General features: G+C 36.2%; 1 protein-coding gene across 11 annotated transcripts in view; it reads right to left on the bottom strand.

Moving 5' to 3' along the window:
* The window catches only part of DNAH9 (dynein axonemal heavy chain 9), a 755,194-nt gene that overhangs the window by 439,537 nt on the left and 301,360 nt on the right, over nt 1-14,297 (bottom strand). For 9 of the 11 annotated variants that reach the window (XM_056817453.1, XM_056817454.1, XM_016430769.2 and 6 more), the window contains 2 exons: nt 13,731-13,835; nt 908-1,065 (listed from right to left, as the gene is read on the bottom strand). In XM_056817453.1, coding sequence (XP_056673431.1) covers nt 908-1,065; nt 13,731-13,835 — 263 coding nt within the window. Of the gene's footprint in view, nt 1-907; nt 1,066-8,677; nt 12,228-13,730; nt 13,836-14,297 lie in introns of those variants that run through there. The other 2 variants (XM_016430780.2, XM_056817457.1) reach the window with 2 other exon arrangements.

Here is a 14,297-nt window from a genome sequence, read left to right as displayed (position 1 = left end):
TGCAACCAGCTAATCTTTGCTATTTTATAATTCAAAGGCGAAGTTAAGATTTATAAGGACATTAGTGGTAGTTTTCATTTAGAGAGTATAAATTTGGGTTAGTCAGATCAGGGAGGATTAGTGTAGCCTGTGAAACACAGGAGAAGCATTTCCTTAAGGAACCTAGGAGTTTATTTGGGTGGATTTAGACTCCCTTAGAATTAGAAACCCTTTATTTATCCTTTTATATTTCAATAAATATTTTATGTTCATAATAAGAGTTTCTTTAGCATCCTTGTGCCTGGCCCTGAAGGGAAGTTCACATTTGAGCTTCATTTCATCACTGAGGATACTTTTGATTACAGCTACCAAAAGTATCTGAACAATTTGAACATGATTGGCAAGTTAAACAGTTTTGAACCTGTATTGAAACAGTTTTTTTCATCTAAATATTTTCTTCTTATAGCTTGAAAATTTATTTTTACAGTACAAATAACTATTAAAACAGCATAGAATGCAACAATGAAATAAAAGGAGAAGAAAGTGTTATGATACTTAAGAGTAATAAAATATTTCTCCTTACTGGATTAGAGAAGACTTCATGAAGCAGTCTGTGAAGGACTGTCAGAAATTAAAGCTATGGAACCAGTGATAAGAAAACATTCTGAGGGCTTAAAACAACCAAAGACATGGAGATGAGAAAACAGGTTGTATTCAAGGAAGGACAAATGAGAAAAGTCAGGTGGGACTTCATTGTAGGAATGTTAAGGACTGTAATATTTGAGACAATAGAAAAACCATTGGAAAATTAAGTGGGGGTGGGAGTATGGGAATAGTATAATCGTGATTGTGTATCATATAAGATTCTTTTGAAATGATAGCCAGAACTATAAAATGTAGTTGTGCCCTTAAAGCCTATGAAATGTACCTGAAGAGAGCCTTAAGGTTCTCTGGAAGCTCTGTACGGCCAGCATATCCTGGGTTCATAGTGATGAAGATTCCCACTGAGGGATTCAATTTAATCTCCTCTCCAAGGAAATTGAAATTCAGCTTCTTATCTCTGATTGCATCTTGAATACTTTTCACCTGGTAAAAAAAATAAGCACTTCATAATCAATGCAATGGATTGCTTTAGTTGGGATAGTTCAGATACCATTCTATCAGTAGAGGTTGGCTCTTTCTGTATACAATATGATTATTTCTCTTCAGACTTCAGATCTTGATTGGCCTAGAATACTGACTCCCTAACACCTTCAACAAATACATACATACACATACATTTCTAATATATGTATATAAATGTATATAAACAAATACACACTTTTTGCTTAGTGTAAAATGCAATGTAGAGTCACATAAGGATACGAGTGTCAATTTATTACACTGATGATTTTGAACAAATTAAATCTCTAAACCTCTCTTTTCTTATTTCTAAAAATGAGGGAATTGAGCCAGGTAATTCTCGGATCTCTTCTAGGTCTAAATCTGTGATCCTGAGCATTGAATGTATGATAAATGTAGTATGACAATAATCCATTGCAATTGGTTGTCTGACTCTTTCTTGATCTTTGGTGAATTATATATGGTTTTTCACCCAATAGTAAAGAAACTGTCATTCTCTGGAATTATTAAGTTTTCCTTCCTTCCTGACTTAAGGGTGCCTAATGAGACACACATATTTGGATATAGTCACTATGGAAATTTGTTTCATGTGATTATTTGTTATTTGTTAGAAGGGCTGTCTTCCTAACACCCTTCTTCCCTCCCTCCTTTCCTTTCCTTTCCTCTTTCCTTTCCTCTTTTTCCTTTCCTTCTTTCCTTTCCTTTTTCCTTTCCTTTCCTTTCCTTTCCTTTCCTTTCCTTTCCTTTCCTTTCCTTTCCTTTCCTTTCCTTTCCTTTCCTTTCCTTTCCTTTCCTTTCCTTTTCCTTTTCCTTTTCCTTTTCCTTTTCCTTTTCCTTTTCCTTTTCCTTTTCCTTTTCCTTTTCCTTTTCCTTTCCTTTCCTTTCCTTTCCTTTCCTTTCCTTTCCTTTCCTTTCCTTTCCTTTCCTTTCCTTTCCTTTCCTTTCCTTTCCTTTCCTTTCCTTTCCTTTCCTTTCCTTTCCTTTCCTTTCCTTTCCTTTCCTTTCCTTTCCTTTCCTTTCCTTTCCTTTCCTTTCCTTTCCTTTCCTTTCCTTTCCTTTCCTTTCCTTTCCTTTCCTTTCCTTTCCTTTCCTTTCCTTTCCTTTCCTTTCCTTTCCTTTCCTTTCCTTTCCTTTCCTTCCCTTCCCTTTCCTTCCTTCCTTCGAAATATACCATCCATTCAAAAGCACACAGAAAAACTCATTTTTTTCTTTTCTGAAGCAGCAATGACCCACCCATAGAGAGTCTGGTGATATTTTTGCACTAGGAGTTTTTTAGTGCCATCCTTGCTGTGGATATCTAATCAGTCAAGTCCTTTGCTCAGAACTCATAAACTTAAGCAACCTACCAGTTTATCTCAGAAGCAGGGAATTTAAGTATGTGCCATTAAGTTCTCAACTATAAAATATGTATAGCACTTGTATTATTAGGAAGTATATTTAATTAAAGTTTACAAATTGCTCTGAACCAAGGCAGTGTTAACTGCCATTTCAAATGGTCAGCCTAATTCAGCATTCCCTTCTGTTACAATGGGTCTGAAATGTAAAAAAAGTCAGCAAAAAATGTGCTTTTGAGGGGCAGGTGGGTGACTCAGTGGATTGAGAGCTAGGCCTATAGATAGGAGGTTGTAGGTTTAAATCTGGCCTCAGACACTTCCTAGCTGTGTGACCTGGGTAAGTCACTTAACCCCCATTGCCTAACTTACCACTCTTCTGCTTTAGAACCAATATACAGTATTGAATCTAAGATGGAATGTAGGGTATTTTTAAAAAATACTCATTGAGTAAAGTAAAAATATCTGTATTTCTGTGGGGAATGATCTGTGAGGAGCCAAAGCAAGTTTGAAAGTGCATTAGCACTACAGATTACACAAAACAACAAATTATTTGCCTGTTTTCTCCATTGCCACAGGAGCATCTAAATTAAATTATTAAATCTGGATAAATTAAATCCAGACTACATTAACTGATTTAAATTGCATTTGAACTAGGGAGCTGAGAGAAAGTATTGTGGCTGGCAGGGTATATGAGATCTGATAGGTAAGCATGTGGTTTGGGTACATAAGAGCTAACCTGCAAAGCTGTTCAAGTGTAGGGGGAAAACACTACCAGGTACAACTTGGTGTTTAAGACATATTCTTCTTAGATATTATCTTAGAGGGTATAAGTTTTGGAAATTTTGAAACTTTTGAGAAAGGGACAGAAGAATTAACGTAAAACTTGTGAAAAGAGAAATAAATACATTTTGGGCATCTTTTGTAGAGAGTAATTTTCTTAATTTTGGAACAGAAAATGGTTTATGTATAATTTGGTTCAAATGTAAAATAACTGTATTTAGCATATTTAGAAATATGAAAGCCTGGAAAAGACTATTATATCCATGCCCCTCCCTATTTTTTAAAAGGACAATAAAAAAAGAAATATTATTATAACTTGAAGGAAGTTTCTGTTCAACAAAATCATCTAGTCCACTCCTTTCATTGGGATAAGGAAATTGAATTCCAGAGTGAGGAAATTATTTGTCTAAGATGAGACAAATTTTGTTATATTTCACTTTTTAAACTCTTAAACTCTCTTTTGGAATCAATTCTAAGATAGAAGAGTGGCAAAGACTCTGCAAATGGGGTTAAGTGACTTGCTCAGGAACACACAGCTGAGAAGTATATGAAGTCATATTAGAACTCAGGTCTTTCCAAGTCTAGACCTACCACTCTATCTACTCTGCTACCTAAGTGCCCCTGAAACAAAATTTAAACAGCAGATCTGGTATTCAAACTTCTAATTTGGAATATAGTTGGACCCCATATCTAATATATTCCAAGACCTACCATGGTTGGCCCAGGTTCATGGGAGAAATGCTTTGTTATACTTTTTTTTACTATGTCATTTTATTAACTGCCTTTTCTTTGAACCAATTGTATCCCCTGGCTGAGTATTCAAGGTAAACATGTGAAAAGTTCATAAGTTATGATTTTAGGGATGTGTATTCACAGAGTACATTGCACCTGGAGTGACCATTTTCATGAGTTGGCAGGGTATATCTAGGTGCTACATTAATTTTCTTCAAGGTTCAGTTCAGTTGTTACCTGTTTTCTTAATCAGTCAAGCTACTGATACTTTCCTTCCCCTTCAAATTATCTTATATTTACATATTCATTTAATTGTATCCTCTTGCATAATGTAAGCTCTTGAGGACAGGAATGTTTTTCATTTTTTATTTTTACCCTTAACACAACACCTTTTAAAAGTAGGAGTTTAATAAATGATTTTTCAATTGAATTGAGTTTTGAAATCAATTTAGCAGTATCATTGTTTTCCCTTTGTTTCTGACCCCACTTTATGATTAGTGTCATTTGCGCCGAGTTCCCTCTTCACTCCTGTTCCTCCATCTATTATCACTCATTTGCTTTCTATCTCCTTCTGTCTTCTCCTTTACTCTTATCTCACATGAAGTGGCCTTATCATTACCAAAGCTAACCTGTCTACTTGTTCAAGAGATCCATTCCATCCCATCTCCCCTCAAGAAATTGTCCCTTCTGTCATGCTCATTCTTTTACTTATTTTCAACCTTCCCCTTTCTAATGTCTCATTTCCTATTGCCTACAAACATGTCGATGTTTTCTCGATCCTGAAAAAAAACTTTTCAATCCTACTGTTTCTGACAACTTTTATTTATAGGCTAAGACCTTGAAGAGACTGTCAATGATAGGTGTCTCCTCTTTCTTTCCTCTCACTCTCTTCTTACAATCTAGCTTCTGACCTTATTAGGCTACAAGAACTTTCTCCAAAAATACTAATAATCTCAGCTGTCAAATCCAATGGCCTTTTCTTAATCCTCTTTTTCCTTGACCTATCTGTAGCCCTTCACACTGTTGCTCAATCACTCTCTTCCTTGATATTTTCTCTTCTCTAGGTTTTCAGTAGACCACTCTATTCTGTTTTCTTCTTATCTATCTGATCCTTTTGTCTCCTTTGCTGGAGCTTCCTCTAGGTCTTGCTTTGATGTGCCTCAGAGGATGTAGATGTCCTAGGCCAGTGATGGTGAACCTTTTAGAGACTGTGTGCCATGCCCTGCCCCCACACCTAGAGACCAAGTACCATTCCCTGCCCTTCCATCTCCCACCCCAGATGGATGAGGAAGAAAGTGCGCCCAGTGGGCTACTGGGCAGAGGGGTGGGTGAAATGAAAAAAATATGTCCTCAGGGTTAGTGTTAGGATTAAGGTTAGAAATGAATTTAGGGTTAGGATTATAAACAAATTTAGAGTTAGGGTTATGGAGGGGAGTTTTTTGATCCCCTCCAGGTCTACTGCTTGTGACCTACCCACCTTATCCCAGATAGGGGATAGAGTAAGTGCTTTCATTGGGCTGCTGAGCAGAGGGACAGGTTAAGTGAAAAAGATATCTATAGGCTCCTGGATTATAGGAAGGAAGCAGCTTCTCTCTGCCTTTCTAGTAATGAACTTTGGAGGCAACAGAGAGAGGTCTCTGTGTGCCTTTTCTGGCATGTGTGCTATAGGTTCATAATTATGGTCCTAGGCTCTCTTCTCTTCCTCCTTCTTTACTTGATCTCATCCACTTCCATAGATTTAATTACCATCTCTATGCTGATGATTCTCAAATCTACTTGTCCTGCCCCAATTTTTCTACTGAACTCCAATCCCACATATCAAGTACCTTTCCAACATCTTGAACTGGATGTCTAGTAGACACTTGAAATTCACTATGTTCAAAACACAAATAATTATCTTCCACCCCCCAACCCCCAAAGCATTCCCATCTCATACCTTCCCTAGTACTGTAAAGAACAATACCATTCTCTCAATCTCTCAGGATTACAACCTAGAAATCATCTTAGATTCCTCATTATCTCTTACTCCCCCTCTCCAAACTGCTGCCAAGTTCTGCCAATTTTGCCTTTGTAATAAGTCTCAAACATGCCATCTTTCTTCTGACACTGCTACTATTCTAGGGCAGCCTTGGGTTGGCCTGCCTCAATTCTTTCCCCCCTTTTAAAGTGATTTTCTTAAAGTCAAGGTCTGTTCATGTCATCCTCCTACTTAGTAAATTCCAGTGTCTTTTTATTGCCTCCAGGAGCAAATCTTGCACTTTACTCTCTGACATGTGCTCTACAATAGAATTATACTAGACTCCCAGCTGTTTCATCTCTTGAGTTGGGGCTAGCTGTCCCCCATGCCTGGAACATGCTCCTTCCTCTTATATGATTACTAAATTCCCTAACTTCTTGTTGTGTTGTTGTTCAGTCATTTAGACAAGCTTGACTCTTTGTGACCCCATAGACATTACCATGGGGTTTTCTTGGCCAAAACCCTGGAGTGATTTGCCATTTTCTTCTCAAGTGGATTAGGGCAAACAGAAGTTAAGTGACCCACCCAGAGTCACACAACAAGTAAATATCTGAAGTCAAGTCAAACTTGTTCAAACTCAGATCTTCCTGACTCTAGGCTAAGCATTCTATCCACTGAGCCATGCTAGCTATCTCCAAAACTTTTAATTTCCTTTCATCTGTTGCTGCTCAGTGGCTAAAAGGATTTCAACTGTAATGTTACCTTTTGTTATTGTTTAGTTTCATCTGACTCTTTATGACCTCATTTGGGGTTTCTTGGCAAAGACACTGAAGTGGTTTGTCATTTCCTTTTCCAGCTCATTTTACAGGGGAGGAAATTGAGGCAAACAAGGTTAAGTAACTTGCCCAGGGTCACACAGTGACTGAGGATGGATTTGAACTTAGGTTTTCCTTAGGCTTTATCCACTTACCTCCTAGCTGCCAATCCCACCTTCTAAAAGAAGCCCTATTCAACCCCTCTTAATTAATTCCAGGACTTTCCTTCTCTTAATTTTCTATTTATCCCATACATTTGTTTGCATGTTGCTCTCTTTAGATGATAAATTACCTAATTCCAGGAACTGTCTTTTGGTTCTCTTTTTATCTCCAAGGTTTAGCAAAGTGCCTGGTATAGGTACTCAATAAATGTTTATTGATTAATTTTCTGTCCCAAATCTCCCTCTCCTCTAAGTGATCTTTGACTTTTTCTTCCTCATGGCTCACATTCAATCAGTTCTCAAATCTTATTTATTTATTAAACTTCAGAAACATCTCCCTTTCTCTCCACTCTATATGCCATCCTAGTTCAAGTCCTCATCACCTTTATCTTGGACTATTATGGTAGTTTCTTTACTGGTTATTCTGTGGCTAGCCTCTCTAATTTCTGATCTATCATATAAATACTAAAAATAATCTTTCTAATGCACAGGAATGATGATTTCCCCTGAATGAAAATATTTAGAGGCTTCACATTGTCTATAGATAGAAGGCAAACTCCTTAGATTGGCATTCACTATCTTCACAAATTGTCTTTTTAGCATTATTTCATATTACTTCCCTTCATGTATTCTATTCTAGAAAAACATAACATCCCACATATCTATGAATTAGCTGGAAATATAGTTTATTTTTACCCTCACCATTTAGAATGTTTTGATTCAAGAATGTTCCTTATGAAGGTTTACCCAGAGGTCTTCTGTATTTGAATCAAGGGGAATACTTTGAGATTAAATGAAAGTGATTGTAATGGTAATACGGTTAATGAAGTTATAAGTGATGTAACTGAATCAAAGGATAATGTAATTAGTGTTAATAATTGTAAGGAAAAAGAAAATTATAATGTAAAATTAGTGGAAAATTCGAATGATTGTAAAATAATGGAAAATAGTGAAGAATATAAATTGGATAATGATAATGTGATTGTAAATGAGAACCATGATACCAAGGTAGAGATTTTGAGGACCAAGGATAGTAGTGTACAAGCTGATGATGGTGTTAAAGATGTAAAATCCTGGGAATATCATGCATTCAAGCAGATGTAAACTTGGATGGACAGGCAGTGAATGGGCTTTGTACTAATGTTACTGTGCTTGCACCAGTGTTGGAAAAATTTCAACCACCAAATAGTACAGAACCATATATATCTGTCACTATAGGAGACCAGATTTATGATCTTCTGGTTAATACTGGAACCAGTAAATCAGTTTTGCAAAGTGTTCCTAAGAATTGTAGAGCTGTTGGTACAATGGAGGTAATAGGAGCTAATAGGTAAACCAGAGAGAGAGTAGCAAAATTACAACCAAAAATGATTACTTTAGGTACATTATCTGTGGACTATACTACATAGGGCATAAAGCATAAAGTACTCTAGGAATGTGAGTTGTTATTGTTATCTTCTACTTGTCAAAATATATCAGGGTTGTTGTAAGTAAAAACCTTTATAAAAGATAAAAATTACAAATATGAGTTAGATTTATTTTTGTTATCTTCTGTGAGAAGGGCTATATGTTTTAGACAGTTTGATATACCAAACATTAACAGATATTTATTTAACCAAATTGATATAAGAATGAATTAACTAGTGCTTAGCCAGATATAGAGCTAAGACCTAGTTGGCATCTGTCATTGACACAAGTAGGATACTCTTTAACACAACTATATAGTAAAGAATTTAGTAAAGAAAGAATAAAGGAAAGAAAAAGATGCAGAGGGGTTTGAAGAAATGAGTCTGTTACCTCTTCTTTCTCTTCCTTCACTCACTTGGACACTTTGCAACCTGGCTTCTGGTCTTATCATTTAACCCAAACTCCTCTTTCCAAAGTTGGCAGTGATGTCTTAACCAAAAAATAGTTTTTTTTAAGTTGTCATCCTTTTTGAACTCTTTGCAGCACTTGCAACAGTTAAGTATTTATTTCTCGTGGATATTCTCTTCTGTTTGGGTTTCTGTAAAATTGAACATTGATTTCCCCACTTCTCTTCCTACTTGTCTGGTTGCTTTTTGTCAGTTTCTTATGCCCCACTGTCTGACTCTACCTCAGAAGTCTGTCCTGGACCTTCTCCTTTCCTCTCCTTTACATTTTCTCTTTTTTGCTTATCTCATTAGCTGCTATAAAGTAAAATATCATCTTTATGCAAATGATTCATATCTACATATCCACTCCTGAGCTTATGTACCATATTATCAATTGTTTAATGGATATTTCCACCTGGAAGTCCTGCCTTGCTCAGAAAGCTCTGATGTTTGTAGGATAAAATAGAAATTAAAAAAATTCTTCCTAATATAATTGTTATTCCTTCCCAAACTTGTTACAAAATATATCCCTCACATACAGTAATTGCTATTTCTCATTTAGTACACTGGGTATGTAGTCAGAAAGTCATGAATTTAAATCCTGTCATTGACAAGTCTGTATGACTCTGGGAAAGTTGCTTAACCTCTCTCTTCCTCAGCTCCTTCATCTGTAAAATGGAGGTAATAAAAGCATTTACCTCACAGGGTTGTTATGAAGATAAAAATGAGATAATATTTATAAAATAATTTGAATAACATGATATAAGTGTTAGTTATTATTATTATTCTCTATATCTTTGCATAGGTTGTCACTTATACATAAAAAGGATTATCATCAACTTCTAAAATCCTTCACTGCCTTCAAAACTCAGTTCAATTTCTGAGCACACAAACCATTTAGAATATAATAGTACTAGGCATTTGAGCCTGGAAGTCAATACTACTGCTTCTTAGCTCTTGGTCTAAATGGAATACATATTTATATAGACGCTTAGGTCTAACAGAAGTCCCATTTCCTACATAAATCCTTTCATAAAAAGTAAATCCTTGCATGTGATTTCCCCAGCCTCTGCCAACTTGCTTTGTTTTTGTTTTGCATATATGTTGTATTGGAGGAGACCCAATACTACAACAAAGTTAAAACATCTGAATTTAATGCACTGGAGCATCCAAGCCATTGTCAAAATCCCTTTACAGTAATGTCACCCACTACCAGATGTTTTATCTTTGTTGTAGTATTGGGTCTTCTCCATATTCACTGACAATGTTTGAACCATACATAAGGTACGTGGGCTGTTGGAAGAAGGAAACTGGGATAGATCTTTCAAAAGAATATGCCTTAGTTTAATATTACAGCATAATGCTAATAGCTGACATTTAAATAGTATTTTAAGGATTATAAGTACTTGACATACATTATTAGAGAGGCAGTGTAATGTAATGGATAAAGTACTAGGTTTAGATGTAGGAGAATTTAATTTATATCCTACTTTAGAACTATAACTAGCTCTATGATCATAGGCAAGTTACTTAATACTAAAAATACTTCCTTATCTGCAAAACAGGAATTATGATAGTAATGATATTTGTAATCATTACTAATACTATAATAATTTGTAATCATAACAAAAATAGCTAGAATTTATATAGCACTTTAAGGTTTACAAAGTGCTTCATAAGTGTTATCTTATTTTATCCTAACAACTTAAGGAGGATGGGTATTATTATTATCCTCATTTTAGAGATGAGGAAGTAGAGAAAAATAGTGGTTCAGTGATTTGACTAGGGTCACACAGCTGGCGATTATATGTGGATATGAACTCAGTTCTTCCTGATTTAAAGTACAAAATTCTATATACTTTGCCACCTAGCTGCCACCATCATCTACCTCATAGCAACTGTGTAAAGAAATCACATTAAAAACCTTAAAGTTCTTATAAAGGTGAGTTTTTTGTCAGCGTTATTTATTTTTAACCTCACAACAGGGTTGAAAAGCAGGATATTTTATATATTCCCACTTTATATATCAGGAAATTAAAGCTTAGTCAGTCAACTAGCGATTTGCCCAAGATCACATTAAAAAAGGACTTAAACCTAAGTTTCCTGATGTTAAGTTCAATACATTTTTTAAACCCATAACCTTGTATCTTACCAGAAGACTGTCTAGTCAGACAGCTTTCTGAAGCCAGATTTTAACTCCAGGCCTGGTGTTCTATCCACTGTGCTACCACTGTGCCTTCCCAATTTCCTCTCATTAAGGCTACAGAAATTCAAATGATCTTTTAAGTCACAATTCTAATACCAATTCTGTTAGGATACCTTTTCTGCCATCCTAGGAATACTTTCTCCCAGTCCACACATAGGACAAATCCCAGAAGTATTTATTCATAAATTACCTTGTATTCTAGGCTGTGTGCATGCATATCCTTTTATAGATTATGAACTCTGAAGGTGGTGACTGCATCTAATCTTAAATTTCGCATTTCCTTTTGTGTCCATTACACACAATAGATACTTTATAAATATTTGTTGAACAGAACTAAAGACACAGCATACATGCACTCTATGTTAACATAAAGAAAAAGATCTCATAAATAACAATAATGGTCACAAAGAGCGTTTGTGGTAAAAACAAAAAAGCATCAATATAACATTTTAAAAGTATGTTTGTTGAACTGAAATGAATTTTGTATTATAATTTTTGTGTACAGCTTGTAATAAACTAGATTGTGAGCTCCTTGAGGACAAGGACTTTGCTCCCTAGCACAATCTTCTTCTTCTTTTTTTTAAACCCTTACCTTCCGTCTTGGAGTCAATACTGTGTATTGGCTCCAAGGCAGAAGAGTGGTAAGGGCTAGGCAATGGGGGTCAAGTGACTTGCTCAGGGTCACACAGCTGGGAAGTGGCTGAAGCCAGATTTGAACCTAGGACCTCCCATCTCTAGGACTGGTTCTCAATCCACTGTGCTACCCAGCTGCCCCCCACAATCTTCTACATGTATAAAATTCTTAAGTACTTTTTGAAGTTGAAGTTAGAAAACTTAGGTTTAAATTCTGGCTCTAATCCTTATTGAAGGTATGATCTTTATTAGCTGAGTGACTGACCAGAGTGGCAGTTGGTAACTGACTTGTCTTTGATCCTGTGTGGAAACTCCTAGGCAGAGCCAGTGACTATGACTGCTAGCCTCAGGAGTTGTAATTGACAACAAATTCACAACTGAGTTGATGACAGTTGGTTACAGTCACTAAAGCTTTTTTTTTTTTTAATACATGAGGTTCTTTTAAATCCTAGGGTGCCATTTGTATTCTTGGGGAGGTTAAGTTGTAATCAAGGGGTTCAGTCTTTCAGTATTGAGAGGGGAAAAAGAGAATCTCCCTTCTCAAATCAGGGTCCAGGGGAGACAGCTGATGTTTAGGGTTGGCTCAGAGAGAGGAGAGGGGAGTTTGAAGATTTTCCCTTTTTCTGCCTTCCCTCCTTAGCTATGGCTGCTCTCCCTAATTTGCCCTTGTCCCTCTTGTTCCCCCCCCCCCCCACTACTTGAGACCAAAGGGTTTTCCCTTGATCTGTTCACTCACATACAGCTTGGGGAAAAGATAACTTTTTTAAAGTTAACTCAATCAGACAATACAAAGAAATAATGGGCAGGGAAATAATGAGAAAGGATAGTGGGAAAAAGGGGATCCCTGTCTCTGTATAAATCCTTTCCTCTCTCACCTCAAGTTTTGTGGGGGGAACTCAGGCCTTGGCAGCTTGAGCCCCCTGAAAGTCAGGTTGACTCACCCTGGGTTTGGCCCCTTGCCCATAGTTCAGACTCAGGACAACAGGAGCTGAGGTAAAAGTCTGCTCAGGTTTCTCTTCAGAAAGCCCTTTCAATTTGGAAATGTTGGGGGGAAAGATTTCAAGTCTCAAATAGGAAAAAGTGGGTAACCCTCAAGAGAAAGTCTTAATCCACCTTCTCTCTTTGGCCTCTCCTGACTAAGAGCCCAATTCCTCTACCAGCCAGAGTCTTCTCTTCCTCAAGACTCCCACTCTCCTGGGCCCCTTCCCTGTAGAGGTGATCAGTTTCACACACTCTTCAGTGTGGCACATTTCTTATGTGCCAGCTTCTGTCACACTGAGTGACTGTTGGGAAATAACTCTAGTTTTCTCACCTGTAAAATGGGGAGGATTATTCCTACATTATGTACCCCATTATCCTGTTACAAAGAAAATATATCTTAAATTGTTAAGTGATATATAAATGTCAACTATATGAATTATAATAAAGAAGGATGAGGAGATACAGCATGCTCACAGCAATCCAGCCCTCATCATCTCTTGCCTAGACAACTGTAAAAACTACTTAATCAACCCCACTGCTTCTAATTCTCTCCCCTCTTATATTTTCCACCTAGTTTCCAAATTGATATTCCTAAAGTACAGATCTGAGCATGTGACTTCCCTGCTCAAGAAGCTTCAGAAGTTCCCAGTAGTCTTGGGGGTAAAATACAAAAATTCTTACATTTACTTTTAAAACTTTCATCATTTAGCTCCAGCTAGCTTTCAAAATTTATGTGAATTCCCTTTCTTCTTTCTCTATTTCATCCAAATGAAACTGTGTGCTGTTCCTGCTACAAGACATTTCATCTTCTGCCTTTTGGACTTTATACAAACTGCCACCTAATGATAAAATACTCTCTCTCTACTCACCGCTATTCCTTAGACCTCCTTGGGGAGGTCTTTTCTTATTCCATAACTTATTAGAATTCTTTTCTCTGCATTTATTTATCTTTATACTGATAATAACCTCTCACTCAAATAAGTTCCTTTAGACAGATATGATTTAATTTTTGCATCTACTCACATGGTTCAATGTAGACATATTAGTCACTTAATAAATACTTGTCCAATTGAAGCTTTCAAGATCAAGAAAGGAAATAAAAGTGAAGCTTGTTTACTGGGGAAAGGCTAAAGATTTTGGTACAAAACATGAAATTCCTCAGTTTTTGACCCCCTACCTGTACTGCCACCACGGAAAGAACCTCCACAGAAATTCTGTTAAATTCATCAAAACAGCCCCAGGCACCAGTCTGAGAAAGGCCTTTGTAGATATTGCCACAAGACTACAACGAAAGTTAAAAAGATTAAATTATCAACTGAATTGTATATTTTAATAAATGGATTCCTATTACCCATAAACACTTTTGAAATCATGAAAACTGTTGGTCAAAAACTTGTAATAAAATTTGAAGTGTGTTGCATTTTTGATGGCATAGAATTATAACACATAAGTCACAGAGTCAAACAAAATCTTTAATCAAATGCCCTTAAAATATCATTAATATTGAATTATACTTATTCTTATAGTTTCTGAAATTCTCCCAAATAAATAAAAGATTCTTCCTCTGTGCCTCAGATAAATAAATTCTTTCCATTCATTCTCATATCATAGTCTGAGGAAAAAGTTTGTATGCATTTTTAAACTAATGTGCACCCTCCATACTTTACTTTGTAGGATTTAAATGAATATCTAATACTTCAAGTATTTTTATAAAGTTTATTATCTGACAAAATAGAACCATGTG

This window comes from Monodelphis domestica, chromosome 2, assembly GCF_027887165.1.
Source record: "Monodelphis domestica isolate mMonDom1 chromosome 2, mMonDom1.pri, whole genome shotgun sequence".
Lineage (NCBI taxonomy): Eukaryota > Metazoa > Chordata > Mammalia > Didelphimorphia > Didelphidae > Monodelphis > Monodelphis domestica.
This window is presented reverse-complemented; position numbering and strand designations above follow the sequence as displayed.